The sequence below is a fragment of the Anser anser genome (genome assembly GCF_964211835.1).
Source record: "Anser anser genome assembly, chromosome: 8".
NCBI lineage: Eukaryota > Metazoa > Chordata > Aves > Anseriformes > Anatidae > Anser > Anser anser.
In genome coordinates this window covers 356,394-375,507 of record NC_139728.1, presented here as the reverse complement: position 1 = coordinate 375,507, position 19,114 = coordinate 356,394, and the positions used below count along the sequence as shown (strand labels likewise).

Sequence of the window (19,114 nt, the reverse complement as noted above, 5' to 3'; positions counted from 1 at the left end):
GCAGCATCCTGCGTACGTGAGGCATGGAGCCTTCCTCCTGTACCAACATCCGGATGCCAAGCACAGCATTTGTCACCCACCAGCCAGCTGTCCTGCACCGAGCTTGTGCTTCTCAGCAAGGTTCAGATAACACCTGTGCGCCCATTCCTAGTGCCCAGCTGCTGTCTTGGCCTCTGGCTTCACCCTGGTGCGCAGCTAAGCTGCTGCACTTCTACCCTCATCTGCCCGTGTGGTCCCATGCAAGGGCTCCCATGTCCTGGGCATGAAGAAACATTGCAGTTTCTGCAGACACAGTTTCATTTATTCTGATGGCTGTCTTCTAATTTTTTCACCTCAAAGGCAATTCTAATCTAATAGATTGAATTTTTGAATCTCAAGTACAAATTGAGGGGAGATATGAAAGATGGAGATTATAATTGTAGTGTTGCAAACACTAAATTCCCTGTTTTTCACCACTAAATTTGCGGGAAGGTCATCCTTTAAGAGGCCATCTTATGTTTGCTGTTCTGTGTGGTTTTGAATACACTAAGTCAAATCCTTGCTGTTTGCTGACTTTGTTTTCGTGTTTCAGCTGATCTGTGTGAGCCATCGTGGCTGCAGTGAGCCAACAATGCTGGTGCTCACATGGTTAAAAATTATGGCTGAAGATTAGCTTGCAATAGTAAATTGCATAGGTAAGAACTATTGCTGTGGTGACTTTAAGACAGTTTGTATCTCTGCTTTAACGATGCTTCTGTTTTAAACAGAAAATGCAGCTGCAAGTTTCAGCAGGCCTTGCTTTTTTGTCTTTGCAATAATTGGCCTATCTTGAGGGTTAAAATCTTTTTGTAGCTGACCTTGTCTCACAGCAGGAAATTGAATTTCATTTTTGGTAATAAGTATTTAAAATCCTGTTTTAAAGGTTCTAGCATGTGCACTTCAGAAAACTTTTTCCTCTTGTTCTCCAAGGTGTTATCTGATACTGTTCTTTATAAACATATCCAGATAATAAAGTTCTGCAGGCAACATATAAGCTTATTATTTGACTTAAGATAATTAGGTTTGTATATGATTTATAGTATAATGCATGCCTTTTACCAAGGAGCTTGGAACTAGGGAAACAAAGGATTTTTAAAAATTATTTTAAACAAAAATGTCAATGAGAGAGATTTTTGAGGAAAACCTGACAGAAGATAAATACTTCCAAAAACCTAAGTTAGATTTGCTGCTCACCATACTCTAGAATGTGTCTGCATGTATTTTCTTTGTTCTAAGCTTTTCCTGCATTTATGGTATTTTGGTGACCCTTGTATGTTTAGAAAAAAAGGGTGAGGGTATCAGATACTGAAGTAAAAAAATTTCAGGTTATATTGTTGGGGAAAAAATCCCTGAAAGAAGGTATGACACAAAAGCTTACTTCACTACTCAGTGTGAGGTTTTTTGTCTCTTGCAGCAATATCTGGGTGTATATCCCGGGGGATGGTTTCAAAGGTTTTTAGAATATGGAGAAACTGAGTCTCAGAATTTTGCAAGGACTACCACTGACCTTATCCAGCAAACTTTAATTGAAAATGGCACAAAGAAAATGTAGCTGCACAGACCACTTAGCAGCTTCTGAGCCATCAGTGACCTGTGGACAATAGCTCTAGGACCACTGCTCTGTTATGTTTATGGCCTTCACTGGAGGTTCAGCTGTGGCTTGAGCCATCCACCAGTGTAAAACAGCACAAGCTTGGTCCAGCCACCTTGTCTGAAGCGTCTTGTGGAACTCAGAGATACGTGTGCTGGTATTTAGTTTTTTGGCATTTAAATAGGAGAGTGTGGATGCTGTTCCCTTGCCAAGGTGACGCCATTCTCAAGTTCAGGACAGAGCAAGGCTTATAAGTGTTCTCAGCGCTGGGGAAGACTCGTTGTATGCTCTTCTCCTTTATGCACAGAGTCTTGAACAAGCTTAGGCACAGAGTCTTTCTTAATTAAAAACAAACCAGAAAATAAAATCAAATCCACAAATCTAAGTGTAGCGGGGCATATTTCATAACTGCTTTGTTGGCTGATCCTAACACAGAGGTTGAGCTGAGCTGGTTAACTGAGTGAGAGCTGGAGAGGAGTATAGTACTTCTTGTGCTTTTGTGCTTTTTTGTTTTGTTTTTTCCCCAATAGAAGAATTAAATTTTAAGTGTTTTGGGGAGGGGAGGATTTGTTTTTCTTAGGCTCTTGACATGAATCAGTTTTCAAGGTTTGTGCAGTGAGACATTTAGTGATACTGAACTCATCCTTAAAGGGTCAGTTACAGGAATTCAGCCTTCGGCTGAACTCATGATTTTTTTTTTTTTTTTTAATTAGAAAAGGGCTGGTGCTCTTTAAGTTGTGGAGCCCTTTTTCCACAATCCTGTTTCTTTCCCTTTGGTTTTTGCTGTTTCTGAGGTCCACTGTGTTTGATGGGACTGAATAATGTAAGAAGAGGTCTTCCCCACACCAGCAGTGGGCCTCTGGGGCAAGGTGTTGCCAACTGCTGCATCTGGAAGCCTGAGAAAGAGCAATGTTTCTTCATCTAACAAAGGGGCTCATCCATCAATAAGTATTTTCAACCTATGTCCACCTGAGGAGGTAGGAAAGACAGCCTCAGCTTGTCCCTTCCTGGCTAGAAGCAAATTGCTCATTTCAAAGCCTGTCGTGCTCGTTCTGTCTCCACAGCCCATGGTGCGTTCATCAGATCTTCCTGATGTTCAGCACTGAGCAGAATGCCATTTTTTAATTTAAAGTTATCTTCCTCAAGTGCCAACTGAGAACAGGGAGGGGAAGGCTAAAAGCTTCCTGCTTGCCTGGAGCACCTAGATGTCAGCACAGGAGAACTTCTGACAGAAAAGACCAAGGAAGGGGAAAAAGCAGTTCCAGCAGCTTTTTGCTAAATGCCTGTGGTTGGAAATAGGGTCGAGATGCTTCAGAACTGGCCAAGGATTAGAAATGGCGACTGCTTGCCTCTTCTTCACATGGGCTAGATGTGAATGGCAAGTCTCCCTCCCATGTGTCCTCAGGGTGGTGGCAGAGTTAAAAGGAAAGAAGATCGCATGCAAGTTGCTGTTGAGCTGGGAGCTATACTGTCTCATAGCCTGCATCGCTGTCAAAAAGATGTCTGAAAGGAAGCCACCGCTCTCCCTCCAGATGTGCATGCATTGAAACAGCCAAAATTCATTGTTTCCTCTCTGAAAACCAAGGTTACCTGCCAATACTGCAACTGACAGAGATAAAAGCAAGATGTTTCATTGAAAGAGCCCTTTGTTATGTAGGTGAATGACAAGTGAATGACAAGTGCCGGTGAAGCTGAGCAGGCTGTGTAGGAACAGTTTAATGGATTAATAAGAGTTGGATAGAAAAGAGAACAAATGACAAGGAAGTTTGAGAGAGCTGTAGATAGAGCTGCTATAAGTGACTACAATTTTTTTTTTTTTGGAAAAGCTATTACACACACACACATCACAAATGTATGTGTATATATATGTATTTTCAGTCGTTCTGATCTGACCATAAAGAAGAAGAAAACCAACCCAACCCCCTAAACCGAAGTCCTTCCTCCACCTCCAATCTAGTGAATGTTTTCTATAATCTTACTAATATTATTTTGGTACCTTTGTCTATACCTATTGATGCTGCTTGAGGTGGGATACCAAATTACATAGGTCACTGGTTCATTGCAAAAGGGTAATTCCTCTGTTCCTCTTCATGGGATAGTATCAAAGCAAGACCACGGCCCGTGGTAGTAGCTTGAGTTTTTTGTCATCAGTTCCTTGCATAATTCTGCACTTCCTGTGTTGGTTTGAGAATCATTAGAACTTGTGTCAGCACTTTCAAGAGCACCCAAGAGCATAAAAAGAACTGAAGTATACATTTGCAATTTAAATAAGTAACATTTTGCTGAGAAAGAGAGACTCAGAAGACTTGTTTTCTTGGATAAGCACAGACTGCTGAGGTCTGATCTAGGTTTACACGTGTGTTTGTGCATGGTATTTGATGATGCATGAATTCCTGTGTGGCTGGTCATGAAGGTAAGTACAAATCTTTCTTTGGCTCCTGAAACTGATTTTATGAAGTCTGGAATTTCCTTCACCGTCATCTTCAATTTACTCATTTTCAGGAATACAATAACAACAGTATTGTGAGTAGGATGGTTTGAGGAGTTTCATTACTAATTAATTAAAAAATATAATGGTTTTGAAACCTGTTTGTGCTCTAAGTAGGCATTTAGTTTTTATTTTTCTTTCCTTTTGGCTCCAATACGGAGCTCTAATGTAAACCAAGCCAAATGCTTCCTGTCGTTGCCTGATAAAAAGTGCACTTCCATTCATTGTTTCCATGCAACTTCCTATCCTTTCTACAGTAAAGAGGGATAAATCTGAGACAATTTATGGGCTATCTCTGGGGAAAGAGACTTTTACAACAAAAGGCTTAAATGTTGTTCGGACAAATGAACAAGGAATGTTAGAAATGGTTGTGTTTGTTCATTTCTTCCTCTTTGTACCATCATGGTTCTGGAGACAGCTTGATCAATTAACAGGGATAAAACTGAATGCTACATTTGGCTCTTCCGTTCAGCCTGTTGAGGCATAATGATTACTTGCATTTTAGGTTCAGTATCTTTTACAGTCTTGATAAAAGTTTTGAGATGGAATTCAGAGTTTTATGAAATGCAGACATGTCTGGAGGGAAGCCCTGATTAATGTTGGCTACTGTTGGGAAAAGGATAGGTGCTTCACAGGACCTACCGTTTATGCAGGAGAATCGCCTACATTTGTATTTTAGACCAATTGCTGGAAATTTGTCTGTTTTCTACTACTTCAGGATAACATGAAAAACTCAGCAACCCTATCTGAAACAGCGATGGACTACTTTGTCTTCAATTCTTTGGCATGGAAAACAGAAGATGTACTTTCAGGGTTTATTTAAATGAAAGTCAACACATTCATGCTGTTCTGTTTATACAGACTAAAAAGATGCTCTTATGTTAGTAGAGTGTTTCCCAAATACTTGGGAGAAGGGATGAAAGAGAGGGAAAGCATGAATGCATGAGTGTGCATGCCTTAAAAATGGAAAAATACTAGAGAAGAGTTTCTGTAAGCAGAATTTTGTGGCAAATCTCAAAAGAAGTTAGGGCTCTGACAGTGCTTTTGGTCAGAAAGAGGTGCAGCAGAGGTCACATAAAATGCAGCTCTTTGATAGAGCAATACTTTGTATGTTGCAGTACATCTGCTTTGAAAGACATCTTTGTTTTCTAGGTACAGATGTTTGTTTTCTAAGATTATGCCTCATGTATCGGAATGTCTTAAAATTGTGCTCAGCAGATGTTAAACTAAACAGATTTTTCAGTCTCTGCATTTTCTGTTTAATTAGCTTAATAGGTGTCTACACAAGGCACCTGGAGTTCCATGTGTTGAACAAGATACTGACACATTGACATTGACTAACCCTGTCTTGCTTGCAGAGGATTTGCAGTGAGTTTTATCATGAATGAATTTGGCTGCTATCTACATTCTTCTTAAAATTGGTAGATTGGGTATAATTCTACTTTCTTAAGTAGCAGTATGTTGCTACAGAAGTCGAGTTTTATTTGATGGTTAGGTTTTCCAATTTAAATTGTCCTAGATAAGGACAAAATCTTGGTAGATGCTTTTTTTTTTTTTTCTTAAGAAAGTGAAAGAAAGCATTTCTGCTTTCAAGATACAATTTGATTTTTTTTTTTCCCCTCGAGAAAAATGTGAGATCCATGCAGGTGACACGTGAGGTTCAGTCACCTCAGCTGCAACAGAGCACATGAGCCTCATGCTTTTACCAGGGACTAGGAGCAGTGGGAACGGAGATTTTGCAATGCATCCTCCAGGGAGGCATAAAAGATTGTTAAAAGGAAAAGCAGCTGCAGGAGTTTGTTCCAAATAAAACTGCAATGCAAAGAAGGTGGGGGGGGGGTGTCATTTATGGATATGAATAACTCAAAATGGGAAGGCAGAAGACGCTAGATAGATTTTGCTATGCATAACAGAAATGTCTAGAAAGACTGCAGGAAAATAAAAGATCAAGATGCTTTGCAGATAGTGTAATCTAATATGTTGATATATTGAAATGGCAGAGTAGTTGGGTCTGTATGTGGAATGTATCTGTAACACAGTTGATGATAGTGGAATGGGAATTAATTCTGGGATGATAATTGTGGATTGAGAGCACTAGAGCAAGGCTCTGGTTGTGTGCAGCTTTTACATTAGAAGTGAGCATTGTGTTGAAGCATGTAGGCTATTGCATAGTTGCAGAATATCATTTTTTCTCCCCTTGGAGAAAGAGGGAAAGAACAAGGGTGGTGTCATGAAATGGAGTTACTGAAGATTAGTGGGCTTTGAGCATTGGAATGGGAAACCTCTGATGTGTTTTTGTATGAGCACATGTTTTTAATATTGCTTGTACTTTTTAACTTCATCTACAACCAAATGTTGCCATATGTATTGAATATTTCTTGGGGATATATTTTTTGTCTTCTCAGTTTAAGTTTTATAGCTTACTGATTTTAAATAAATACATGTGGAATATGAGGTTTTTGAGACCCCCTACTAACCCATTTGTTGTTTTTGTTTTCTTTTTTTTTTTTTCTTTCCAAAATTGCCACAATTTGTCCGTGAATCTTTCCCCTGTAATTTTAAACCTCTCCCATTTACCCCTACGGTAATTCAGTCAAAAGTAGTACCACCATCAAAAATACACTTTTTTTTTTTTTTCCTGACAAGAAGCCAGATGCGGCAGTAAAAGAACTCCCTGACAACTAAGGGTGTGAAGGGGAACTTACCTAGCCTTGTATAGAACAGCTATACTGGCTTTTTGTTTTCAGTACAATGCCTCAATCTTGTTTTTTCATATTCCCCTGTCTGATTTTCTGTGTGTACTTTTTTCCTTCGTGGGCTTTTTTTCTCTTTTTGTCCCTTTCTGCTGAAGCCTTCAAATGCATTCAAGGACATTCAGTGAACATTAACTCACTTCAGTTTTTGCCTATGTTGAAATTCACAAGTTGTCTGTTCTTCCTTCTGTTAATTTAGAACTTGCTCTAAATTCCTTGATACCAGCCAGTGTTTATGATGCAGTGACTGATCAAGCTCTCATCAGGTGGGGATTATGAAGTTTTAAAATACTTTTTCTAGAGAATTTGTGGTATATGTGAGTTGCCTTAAAGAAGGAAGATACCTGTTAATTTTAAAACAGTCTATAGTTGCATGAAGAAAGTCTTATAAGACCTAATCCCCAGCAGCATTATTAAAATACGTATATAAGTAAGTGTTGGGACATACTAAGGGAATGGTAGTGTAATTTTTTTCTGGTATTAAGTAAACAGAAAAATAACAGCCTTGTCTTATAAATGAAGCTTTACTGGAGTTCCCCTCTGCTTTGGGAATGCAAGATTAATGTGGGTATTGGTACGCATTATGAATGGAAGCAAAGATACATCTTGCCTAATAAATTTAGTAATACATACTGCTAAAATTTACAAGCTACATAAACCTGTATTCCTAGTTATCTAAAATATTTGAGCACATTTGCTAACTTAATATTACACTTTGTGTTTTTTTTTTTCCAAGTTGCATTATCACCCTCTTGCTGTTGTTCCACCTTCACTCACTATGCTGAAAACAGTAACTCTTCGTGTAGTTTTTATGTCAGTTCCTTTCACTTTTACTCTTTGGGCAGCTGGCCTTATTAGGCCTTATTAGGGTATTTAGCAAATGAGACAGGGGAAACAGTGCCACCTCTATGACCAGTAATTCTACAGATCATCAGAGAGATATCACTTATCGAGGTGGGACTCTTATTGGTATCAGTGCTGCAATTCTTAAACTTGCCAGTAGTGAATTGTTTTTGAAATTCTATATATGGTCCTAATTTTGCTGAAACGTTTTTGGGTGAACGATGGGATTTTTCTAGTGGTTCCTCAGTCCTTAACCTGTAGTGGTATGGAAACGCAGTAATCTTGGACTCTCAAGAGAAGATTTGGGGTTGTGTATGGGAGATTAAGATTATGTTTACACTCCTTATTTCCTTCTACATGTTCCTCATCACCTCCTTCCTGTTTCTCTTTCCTCCTGCTTAACTGCTTGTGAGTTTTCTTTAATCTACCTGGGTGTAATTTTGTATGTAACCAAAATCCCCAGACTGTAGCTTCCTAGACTGATTTGTCCTGAAATTGGATGTCTTCTGCTGTGTATTGATGATACCCAAAGATACCTAGGAGATCCTCCTAAGGCTAATGATTAAATCTGAGGGCTCTAGACACCCGTGAGAAATAAACCACTTCTTGAGTAGGTGGTGCTTTTCTATTTGAGTACATGTGCTAGGTTTTGTCAGAGTTAAAGCTGCTGCCACAAGCTGTATAGAATGAGAAAACCATAGCTCTCTGTTCCCCTCTAGAGCCAAATAGTCCATAAGACAAAAATAAATCAGCACTGGATTTATACAAATAAAATATAAAACACTTTGGACAGTAGTCTTTTCATTTTCTTACTGCCAGTGGGAATGTACAGTGTACGCATCGCCCTTTCAGTATCTTGCTTCTCTCCCATGTATCTTACTGCGATCATGTTATTCAAGGAGGAAAATCGGGAATAGTCTTGGACAGTCCAGATCCTAGATGGTGGTGGAAATGCTTCTTTACTTCCATGATAAGAAACACTGCAGTTTCCTTCATGCTGCTCTCATCGCAAAGTAGCTGTGATGTCTCCTACCATCTCATCTTCCCTTTTCCATCCCTCAAGACTTAAGACTGAATGCCAGAATGACTGATCCTGAGCAGGGATGCCTTACTGAAGTCCTGCTTGCTTAGGAGTGTGAAGCTGCTTTTTCATGGTCATATGTAGTAAAAATTGCTTATGGTGTTAAAGTTGGAGGAAGAAGTCCATTGTTCTCTATAGCCCTTGAAACACTAGGAATGTGGCATCCCAGGTAGTCTTCTGTGAAGGAGCACACGAGCAGGAATTCAGTAGTTGTTAAAGAACCACCCACACAAGATAAGTAAGAATGTCTTATATTTTCTCTTTGAGTGACAGGCATAACTTCTCACTTGTAAATTCTTGTTTGCCTCAATCCTTGTTTATAGCATTTTTGGTATAAATTATTCCATCAGTGAGAAATCCTTTATGAGAAGGTTGTGTAGGTGTTAAAAATTATTCCACGTAGAATAGTGGCTCTTCACCCATGCAATTGTATTTTTTAGAAATGAGTGGTGAAGGTTTTAAGACAAAGTTATTACCTAAGTCTGCTTAGGTGCTCTGCAATGAATCTTAAGCTCTTCAGTTCAAGAGAAAGTGACTTTTTCTCCTCTTGCTTTTCAGAACCTTTTTTGCTATTCAAAACTAGCTTTGAGGATCCTGCTTCTTTCCTTGTTCCAGTTTTCACTGTCACTAGTTTATATAAAAAATGCCCTTAAATTAACCTTCTCGAAAACAACTTTTGTGAGTCTGCCATTTGGGCATACTGAAATCTCTGCTCTGATAGCTATCCTCCTCTAAGACTTGCTCTACAGTGTTCAAAATGATGAATTCTAGCAGGATCTGCTGTAGTTTATATTGCTTTGTACCTGACAACACAGAAAATCCCTAGTGTTTCTCAAGTCTGGATTTGGAATTTTTGTCTTTATGTATAATGACTGTGTATGTGTCATTCCCTCATTTAAAAATCAATTAGGATAAATCTGTCCTTCTAAGGAGTGTTACATCCCGTTGGTGTGGCTTGAATCTTCCTGCATGGTGTGTGGAAACCATGCTAACGTGCTGTGGAACCCACAGCACAGATTCGTGCAATTTGCAGGAGCTGGTCACGCTTTTCAGCTGACAACACTAGAAATCTCTATGGAAATATAACAAAGTATATTAGCCTTTACTGTCTGAATAAAATCCATCATAGTTCTGAGCTGGTCTTCGGCTGCTACTTGCGGTATACTCCACCATTGTATTCACTCCCTTTTCTGCTACTTTGTTAGAACACATGCTACTCATTAGTAGCATGGATGATATGGGAAACAAGAATGTTGAAATTGTATTGAATACCTTCCAGATGTTCATATCAAACAAAGTTGGATCTATGTGAAGATTTTCTTTTAAATATTCATAGTAATTGGGAGTGGAAAAATAATTCGATGCTGATCAGTTAGTTAAAATTCTAAATTCACTAAACATTTGCCATCAGAAAACACGTTTGCACTAAGTGGTTCTTATAAAACTACCTAACCTGCTTACCTTCTTCAAAAGGCTTTGCAGATGTTAAAGAATTAATCTTTAATTGCAGTAAGAGCCAGGATTTGCTAACAGGATTGAATGAATATCTAGTCCAAAGCAGTGATATTTAAACAAAAGCCAAATAATGTCTGTGTGAACGCATTTATATCCTCAGTAGAGGAAGAACTGAATTCCAAAGGCTTGTAGCCACACTAGGATGTACACACTGGAGGTTACAAATCTGTGAGCTGTAGGGATGAGGTGCAAGAGAGTATCTGTATGTGTCTGCAGCTGAAGGGGTGATCTTGATGAATCAGCTGAACAAACTGGCTCTTAAGCAGCAATCATTTTGAGTTTTGGCATAATGTTAGTGTCACCAGTGCAGGTGAAGTTGGCAAGAACAGGATGTGGGCTTGCAGTGAGCAGCTGGCAGAGGCTGATCTCGGTGCTTGTGTATGGCGAAGCAGCAGGATGGTGAAGCCCAGGGAGGATGAGGCTGTGGTTTCATCTTGGCTTTCAAACACAAGCAGGCAGAGTGGAGGTGATAAACAATCAGATTAGTAGTGTCACAGAAAGGGCTTTCTGGCTGTTTTTTTTTTTCTTCTTTTGTTTAGAGTTGTAAATACACACTCTCTAGGATTCCAACTATCTAGAGGAAGTAACTAGTTCTCCAGTCACAGGAAGGTGTCAGGGAGGGAAGGAAGGTGAGCAGGAGGAGTCTGAGAGGAGCCAAAAAGAGCGAGAGCAGTTAATTTGGAGAAAGGAGACCTTGCTGGAGTGAGAGTACCTGGGATTGGCACCCTGCTGTCTGGAAAGGTCCTGTAGGTGTAGTAGGTAGCGCTGGAAAGAAACGTTAACAAGTAGTGAGTGAATAGCTCAGGCAGTGCTGATGTGTGTGTCATGTAAGAATAGACTAAAATAAAGCAGAAATAGAGAGAAGGTGGCAGAAGGAACTGGCTTACGTCATGTACGGACCAGCATCAGTGGACTTGGTGATACAGATTCCCTTCACTTGGCACTAGCTCCAGGCATGCAAACATTACGCTTAGCATGGCACTACTGCCCAGGCTGATGGTTGAGCAAATATGCAAATTTCAGCATGTGAAGATGATGACTGTTTGGTACTGCCAGCACATTTAATCACAGAATCATCTAGGGTGGAAGAGACCTCCAAGATCACCTCGTCCAACCTCTGACCTAACACTAACAAGTCCTCCACTAAACCATATCACTAAGCTAATGAGACAACGTTCATGAGTCTTGAGTTCTTAGGAAGCGTAATGTGGACCTGGGACATAACTACACAAACACCTTTGCAAAACTTTGCAGAAATGCAACATCTAGTGTAAGCCTCTTTGGTACTTACCCCACCATAAATCTTTGTATGTGGGTAATCTGACAGCAGATGTGGTTTGAATACAGTGGAGCTAGCCTCCAGTAGTTATTCTGATCTCTGGTTCAAATTTCAAGGACTTTTTCTTGGTCACTAATGAGTCTGGACTGAAAACAACTCTGCCAGAAGAAAAAACTCCCCTTCTTCCTGTCTCCCGCCCAAAAACGTTGATTTCTTATACTGCGCGGCTCAGAACAACTCCAATTTGAAGGAAGTGGTGCACAGAGCTGACAAATCTCAAGGAATCAAAAGAAAGCATTGAAGCACGTACATAGTGGCAACATCTGGAGCGTAGTTGCTCAGGAGGCAGAGTGGAAGGGAGAACACGCGAGGGTAGGAGCTAATGTGGGGGCTGGAGGCAGGCTGTGGTGGTGATGGGTAGTTTGAAATGCTGTCGTACCTGCACGGTTGGTCACATGCTGCGGTGTGCCCCAGGCTGGCCAGCTGGGAGCCAGCTTGCATGCACAAGTTGTGGAGCTGCACTGGTGCCATCGGGGCCCTACGGCAGTGAGCCTTGTCAGGGCTGGTACCGCCGCTCGGGCGCCCTGCCAGCGTGGTTACACAGCTTCTGCAGGAGGTCTGGCCCTCCTCCAGCTTGGACGGAGCTCAGGCAGCGTGGGCATGCCTCCGCCTGCCCTTCATTGTGTAGATAAGCTCAGCTGCACGTGGTTATCCAGGATGTGAACTTCTACTCCCTCTGTGAATGTTTCCATTTCACTAATAGAGCAGTCTGCCTTGCAGAGAGGGCTTTCCGAACGTGAGCTTCAGGTGCCGGGCAGGAAGGTCGCTACAGAAAGCCTGTTGCTGTGTCAGTTCACACCTGTACCTCCTGCTCACTGCCGTCTTGATGTACATGCGTCCATGCAGGCAGTGAGGAGAAATCCGCACAGTCTCCACTAGTGTGGCAGACTTGTACAAGTAAAGACCAGCTGAACACTGGAGGGAAGGATTGGTAGGTGAACTGCATGGAAACAGGTAGTCAGGAGGGAATCCATCTGCCAAAAGGGAGGTACTAGCTTTTTCTCTTCAACCTTTGCTAAGAAAAGTGTACATTCTTTGTCAGCAGCTCCATTTCTATCTTGTTCCAAGTCTTACAGTTTTTTATTCCTGTGCCAGACTGTCTTATCTTTCTAACTGTCCTTTACATAGAGGCTGCTATCTTGCCCTGTACATTCCTCTCCCCAAACCCTGGTATTCTTTTTTTTTTTTTTTCACTCACATGTGTGTGTAAATGTTTTAATGTTCAATTTCCCTTACTTTTTGATCCTGTATGAAAGGCATCTTAACAAATGTCATCTCCGCTCTGGTCTGCAAGAGAAAACAATTCCCTAGCCCAATTCATGCACATGTTTAGAAATGTTTTTTGTGCTGATTGTATAATAGCTCGTTCTGCTACAGGACGTGCACACCAGTGGTTGGGCTCATTGATCTGCAGGTTCTCTGATCTGCATTTGCAAATCAGGAAAATGAGCCCTTTCTACTGGTGATAATTATTGTTATTAATTCTATAGTTTCATCAAGCGTTACAAAGGGCAACATTCATTGCTTAGGCTGCTCTCATCTTATATATGTGCTTTTAAGAAGAGGATAAAAAAAGAAACAACAACTAAAACAAAGTCTGCAGTCCCCGAAGCTGCTGGTCAGTGCTACTCCTTGTACAGAGGACGAAATTTATCTTCTGCACCCCAAGCACAGGCATGTGCAATCTATGCCTGGAGCACTGCCTTTGACAAACACTCCTGTTCTGTAGGAGCTGGCAGGATATGTAGTATGCACCGGTGGGTTTCAGGAACGTCTCCTTTTGCAGGACAAGGCATGCATGACCCAAGGCACTGCGGAAATCACTGTTCTCAGTGGCTTTGCTTTTTCTACATAAATTCTGTTTTAAGATGGGCTCTCTGACTTTAAGTGGCCAGTTGCTAACTGTATCTTGAATGAACTGTATTTGTAACCAGCAAAGTGTAGGTCAATCTTAATATAATTAAACATACATGTACACCCAGGTCAAATGATCTCTAGTGCTACGATAGCTGGATGTAGACTTCACAAAACCAGCAAGAGCTGTGCTATTTGATCATTTGAGGATTTTTCTTTAACTATGAACTTTTATTTAGAAACAAACAAACAAAACCATTTTACTTTAGTTGCAGATGTATGCTAGCCAGAGAAATCAGAAATCAGCTTTATGGTCCTCCTTTATATGTCACAGCATTTGAACTGACCAGTTCATCTAATTCTTATCTGACTGACTTTTGTGCAAATTAGGGGTTAAGTCAATTGACATTCTCTTGTGACCTTCTGAATCAAAAACATACCGTATCTGTTACTGTCAGGGGTGGGTTTGAGCCATTTTGGAAAAGCAGGGCTGCTTTTCATAAACATTTGTCTTGCTTTAGTTTCCTGAGATATAGTTCAAATGTAAACTGCTCCGTATGTTTCAGCTTTTGTGCTAGCTAGCTATATCACATCACACTGTCTCACATACTACATAAAAGTATGGCACTACATCATGCTGTGGTGATTATTTGAAAGGGTGTACACTCTGTTTTGGACTAGATATCTGTTATCAGTGTAGATAATTGCTGTCAGGCACAAAATAGACTCAGTAAACAAACATTCCATTTTATCATGTGATAAATGTCTACTGTTTTGTCCAATTTATTTGAACGATGTTCACTATAAATCAGCACTGCTTCAAAAGCAACAAATCCAACTTGCCCAAATCCTTCCTGATGTGATTACTCTATACTACAGATTAATGTTTCATTGTTTTATATATGTGGTTGCAATTTTCAGTGTTTGGGGATACCAATGTTTGACATAAACAAATAATTTACATCTAAGACTAAACAATTCCTCCTACCACCCTCACTGTTGTTTCTCTCCTTTGGGTATTTTTGGGCTTCTTTTCTTTTTTAATCCTTCATTTTCTCTCTGGTAAAGACAAGACTACCTTCCATTTTGGAGTATGTACTTTAAATTTAGACTTTCAAAGAGAGAAATGAATTAACAATTTAGCATATACAGAAGAACTTAAAAGGACAATTAAAATATTTTTTTTTGTAATGTGGAAAATGAACATAAAGCTTGTTTGTGTTCCTGTTTGTTCTGTGACCAAAAGGGACTTTATTATTTGAGAGATGTAACATATGTATTGCTTTCTTTCTCTAAATGATGCACATCTGTATAATCTTCTGCAGGTCCTGTGCCTAGGAGCGAGTGCGTCTTATCACCCGTTAATAATTCGCACCCAGTCCATGCCTTACTGGAGAGTTTTACTGTCTTATCTGGCTGTGCAAGCCGAGGCACAACAGGCCTGCCGCAAGAGGTGCACGTCCTCAATCTCAGAAATCCTGAGGAAGGTCTTGGCCACCATGAAAGAGAGGTAAAGGGGTAGTTGCTTTTCTTACAGATCCCTGGCTATGTGTGTCTAAAAATGAGATTGTTCCATGTTTATTTGCTGAATAAAGTTATTTTTGAGTTGTGAACAGCAAGACTGCAAAGAAGCCTGCACAATTTGTATGGATACTGTCCACATTTGCTTTGCGTGTCATAAGACTAAACCACTTCCATACCCAGTCATTCTCTCCATCACCTTTCACAACCACGAAGTATGGTTTAAAAAGTTGGTGGGGTGGGCAAAGGAAATAAGAAACAGATTTGGATCTACAAGAGGCCTTTACAGAATTGGCTGTCTTCAAAGCTAGATCATTTACCTAAATGTGTTGTAAATTAACATGAATACCTTTGGATCCCTGCCACGACCACTATAAACAAATATTTAAGTTCAGATTTTTTTAGCCCTGTAATACATCCTTAATGCTTCACTGAGGGGGAAATGCTGAACAGAAATCAAGTGTTGCTGACTATGGTAGTTCTTAAGTACAGTCCAGTTACTTATTTATGTACGTTGCACTTGGAGGGGCTGTCAAGAACTTCAGCTGCTCTGGAAGCAGCAGCATGAGAAGAAAATATTTGATGTTAACTTGTGCAGTACTGTTGTTTACTCTCAAAACACATCAAAACAGTGCCGAAGTGAAAAGAAAACATTGCATGCCATGACAGCTGAGTTTCTTAGTTCGTGTTCTTACAGTATTATACATACAAATCCTGAGCACTGCTTCCTGTGAGAGCAACGTCTATGTACAAAATTAGTAGAGTTAGTAATGAGAGAAAAAGATGATGATCCAGCAGATGGAAGCTTAGAAAAAGAGCTAAATTTTTGCTGGAAGAACTTTTAAGTGGAATCTTTTATAGTGTGTTAAATTCAGGCAGATACTCTTGGCCATAATCAAAGCTTTCACTAACTTTGATAGCCGTGTGGGGTTTGTTGTATACATCCATGGAACTTCAGCTGTTGTATACATTTTCACTATTTACACTGACTAAAATGTCTAGTGTATGATGAAAATCTTATTTATTTTTTAAGTAGGCATCTCATTGGTTGCCCTTAATCAAAAACATCAGATTTACTTCTATTCATTCCATGACAGTTGAACTGAAAAATTACACTTATTTTTTGTGGGGCTGAGAATGAGTAACAGAGATTTTGTTGTTGTCTTGGAGTTTGCAAGGCACAAGATTGTCAGTGAAAAAAAAAGGTAGGTATAGTTATATACATATACAGTATAGTTATATATATACATCTTTGGGCATGTAAAACCCATTGTAGTTAGAACTTTTTTTTTTCAATATAGTTTCCTATGGAAACTAAAAGCCTTGTGTAGTTCTGCGATGTATTTGTCAGAGACTCTCTCATCACCCAAGAACTTTTAAATCCATTGGCAAGTCTTAGACAAATTTGGTCTGACGGGTAGGTCTCACAAAGTAATCACAAGTTCTGTTAAAAATGGGCAGAAGAGTGCCCTCCCTGTAGGGACACGATGTAGCATCAGTTTGTAACTTCTTAGTTACCAAAGGGTGCCTGAGCTTGGGGGGAAACCGGCTACAGCTGGAGTTTGTACCTCCCACGGAGCCAGAATGAATCAAATGCAGGGCTTAAATTTGCATAAAACTAAATTTCGCCCTGTTTTGATGTTCTTAGCACTACTTGCGTAACAGTGTAGTTTGACTGCAGTTATGCATGCACAATGTGAGCTAGAGTCACGCGTGCACGAGGTTGCAGACTGTGCCAGTGCTGTCTAATTGTCTTGACAGAATGATAGAAGATTTAAATATTTGGCTTTGAATAAAAATAGTTGCTGTCTAGGAGAAAGATGCTGCTTGTGCCTCATCTAACATGCTTACATTATGAAAGCAGTTTGCCCCAACTGTCTTTTCTGCATACTTCTGTGGTGTACTAAAGTGTAGGGCATAGAATGTATTTCACAATTTGTAGCCCTTAGCTTCCTTCTCCCAGCAGTTTTCCAGTTACAGTCCTTGGAGATGCCTGCTCTGAAAATGAACAGGAAGCTAGAGCAAGGTTTGCTGGCAACAGTGTAGAGCAAGAGAGAACAAACAACTTGGAAAGATCAGTTTTTACTTATAGGATCAGTCAGAAAACAAAGCAGAGCAAATGTTATCTCTTTCCAGTATTGTACAAATCAACTCCAAATGTCCTTTTGTCTTAAAGTAGAAGGTACCCATCACCTCAAGTTAAATTAGTTTGATTTACCAGCTGAGGTATTTCCTGTTGCCTGCAAAGCTGATAGCAAAGGTGGAGATATGTCATACAGTATAGCCAATGCACTCCAGCATAAAAATAGTGTTTTTGTTTGACAGTACAAATCTTGCTAGAATCTGCAACATTGAAACTGCTTAAAATAATTCATAAATTCAGAGGCTGGTTGAAGTTCTAATAACATAGAATGCGAGGTCTGAAAATCTCTTAAGCAAGGGCTTGCTTTGGGGCAGAAGAGGAGTTTGGGTTTTCTTTTGTTTTTAACCTACCCTGTGTAGATGCTGCTGAATTAAACATTCTTTACTTGCTCAGAGGAGTGTAAACTTCCCATAGCAAATTCGTTAGAGGACTCATGCATTAAACATATTTATGCAGTTATCCCAGTTCTCTTGAATATGCAACATACATGTATGCATTAATTTAATACTTGGCACTTCTGTACTATATACAGACAAGCATTTGCAAATTCAAACATAGGAGGGGTGGCTAACGCTGAGGGAGGTCATGGCAGAGGCATGTGTTCCTCCTGTAATGCTTGTAGACTTTTTTGTAACAATTTAGTAAGGTTTGGGTACTTTTTTCTTCCCTGGAAACGGAAAATTTAGCCAAACTGGAAATGTATTCTGACTTCCTTGCAAAAACTAAATCAGTAATGTATCACTTTCAGGTTAAGGCTGAAATCTCATAAATATAAGGTCACATGAAATGTTTTAATCATTTATTTGTATTTTACTTTGTTAATCTTTGTTGGGATGACATCTTGTTTGTTGAGACTGTCAAGACATTTTCTTCAAGAAAGACCCCCAAAATTCCAGTCTTTTTGAAGTATTTCTTAGAACTGTCTTTTATTGCAATTCATATTGGCCATGCTTTATCATAGGAAATAGAATACGGGTGCATGTAATAGGCACAAGTGGTTTTATTAAGCTTGGCATGAAGAATGCAAGCTTTTTTGTTTGTTTTGTTTGATCAAATATTCCTGGGGAAGTGAGTGCATGTGTGCAGTTCTGCACTGATCTGGGTCTTAGCTGAAAGCCAGGAACTACTGAACATTTACAGGGACTTTCTCTTTGGCTTTGGGTGTCCTTACTGCTTGAGTTTCCCAGATTTTAGAAAAAACTACTTTCTCGTGAAACGGCTCGTTCTGAGAAAGAATTGTTGTTTGTGAAGACAATTGTATTTCTAGTGATTTGCACCAGAAAAACGTGTATAGAAAAACTTAAAAAAAAAAAAAAAAAAATATTTTGAGATGAAAGTCACTCCTTAACTAGGTATATTATCAAGTCTTAAAATAATGAAGAATTCTTTTATGATACATGTCATTTGAGTTTCCCTGAGCTGCTTCAGGCATGCAGCCACAATTGAAATAGTTAAAGGGGGGGGCAAAGGAATATAAAATTAATCTCATGTGAATACTTAGGACTGAATACATGTGACTACACGGAATCAGAATTCCTGGCAATGGATTCACTATTGTTTTCGTTGACATCCTCATCCTCAATAGTTTTAAGATGTTATGCCTGATACAGATGTTTAACATGTGTTATGTGAAATGAAGGCAGGAAAAGCAAGGACTCATCTTTATTTTTATAATTTTGAGCAACACTGCTGAGGCTGTAATAATTGCACAGACTTCTCGCTGTTAAATCAGTGTTACATGGAAAAAAAAAAAACATGATTATCTTCCTTTGAGAGAAAACTTGGTATGAAAATGTGTGTTAGTTTCTAGAGAGCAGGCGAATTATATAGCCAGGTACTTACTAGGGAAGTAACCTCAGATTCCTGAGCTGACCTGCTTATAGCCATAAAATGATGGGCAAAATCATTTAAATCCGATATTTAAGTATTTTCTGACAAGCTTGTGAGTTGTAAAACTGGGACAGGAAA

The 19,114-nt window shown here is 39.6% G+C and overlaps 1 protein-coding gene across 5 annotated transcripts in view; it reads left to right on the top strand.

Moving 5' to 3' along the window:
* Positions 1-19,114, top strand: part of TGFBR3 (transforming growth factor beta receptor 3) — a 124,645-nt gene that overhangs the window by 37,079 nt on the left and 68,452 nt on the right. For all 5 annotated transcript variants that reach the window (XM_083847453.1, XM_083847450.1, XM_083847454.1 and 2 more), the window contains one exon: positions 14,808-14,992. In XM_083847453.1, the coding sequence (XP_083703579.1) occupies positions 14,808-14,992 (185 nt within the window). The remainder of the gene's footprint in view (positions 1-14,807; positions 14,993-19,114) is intronic.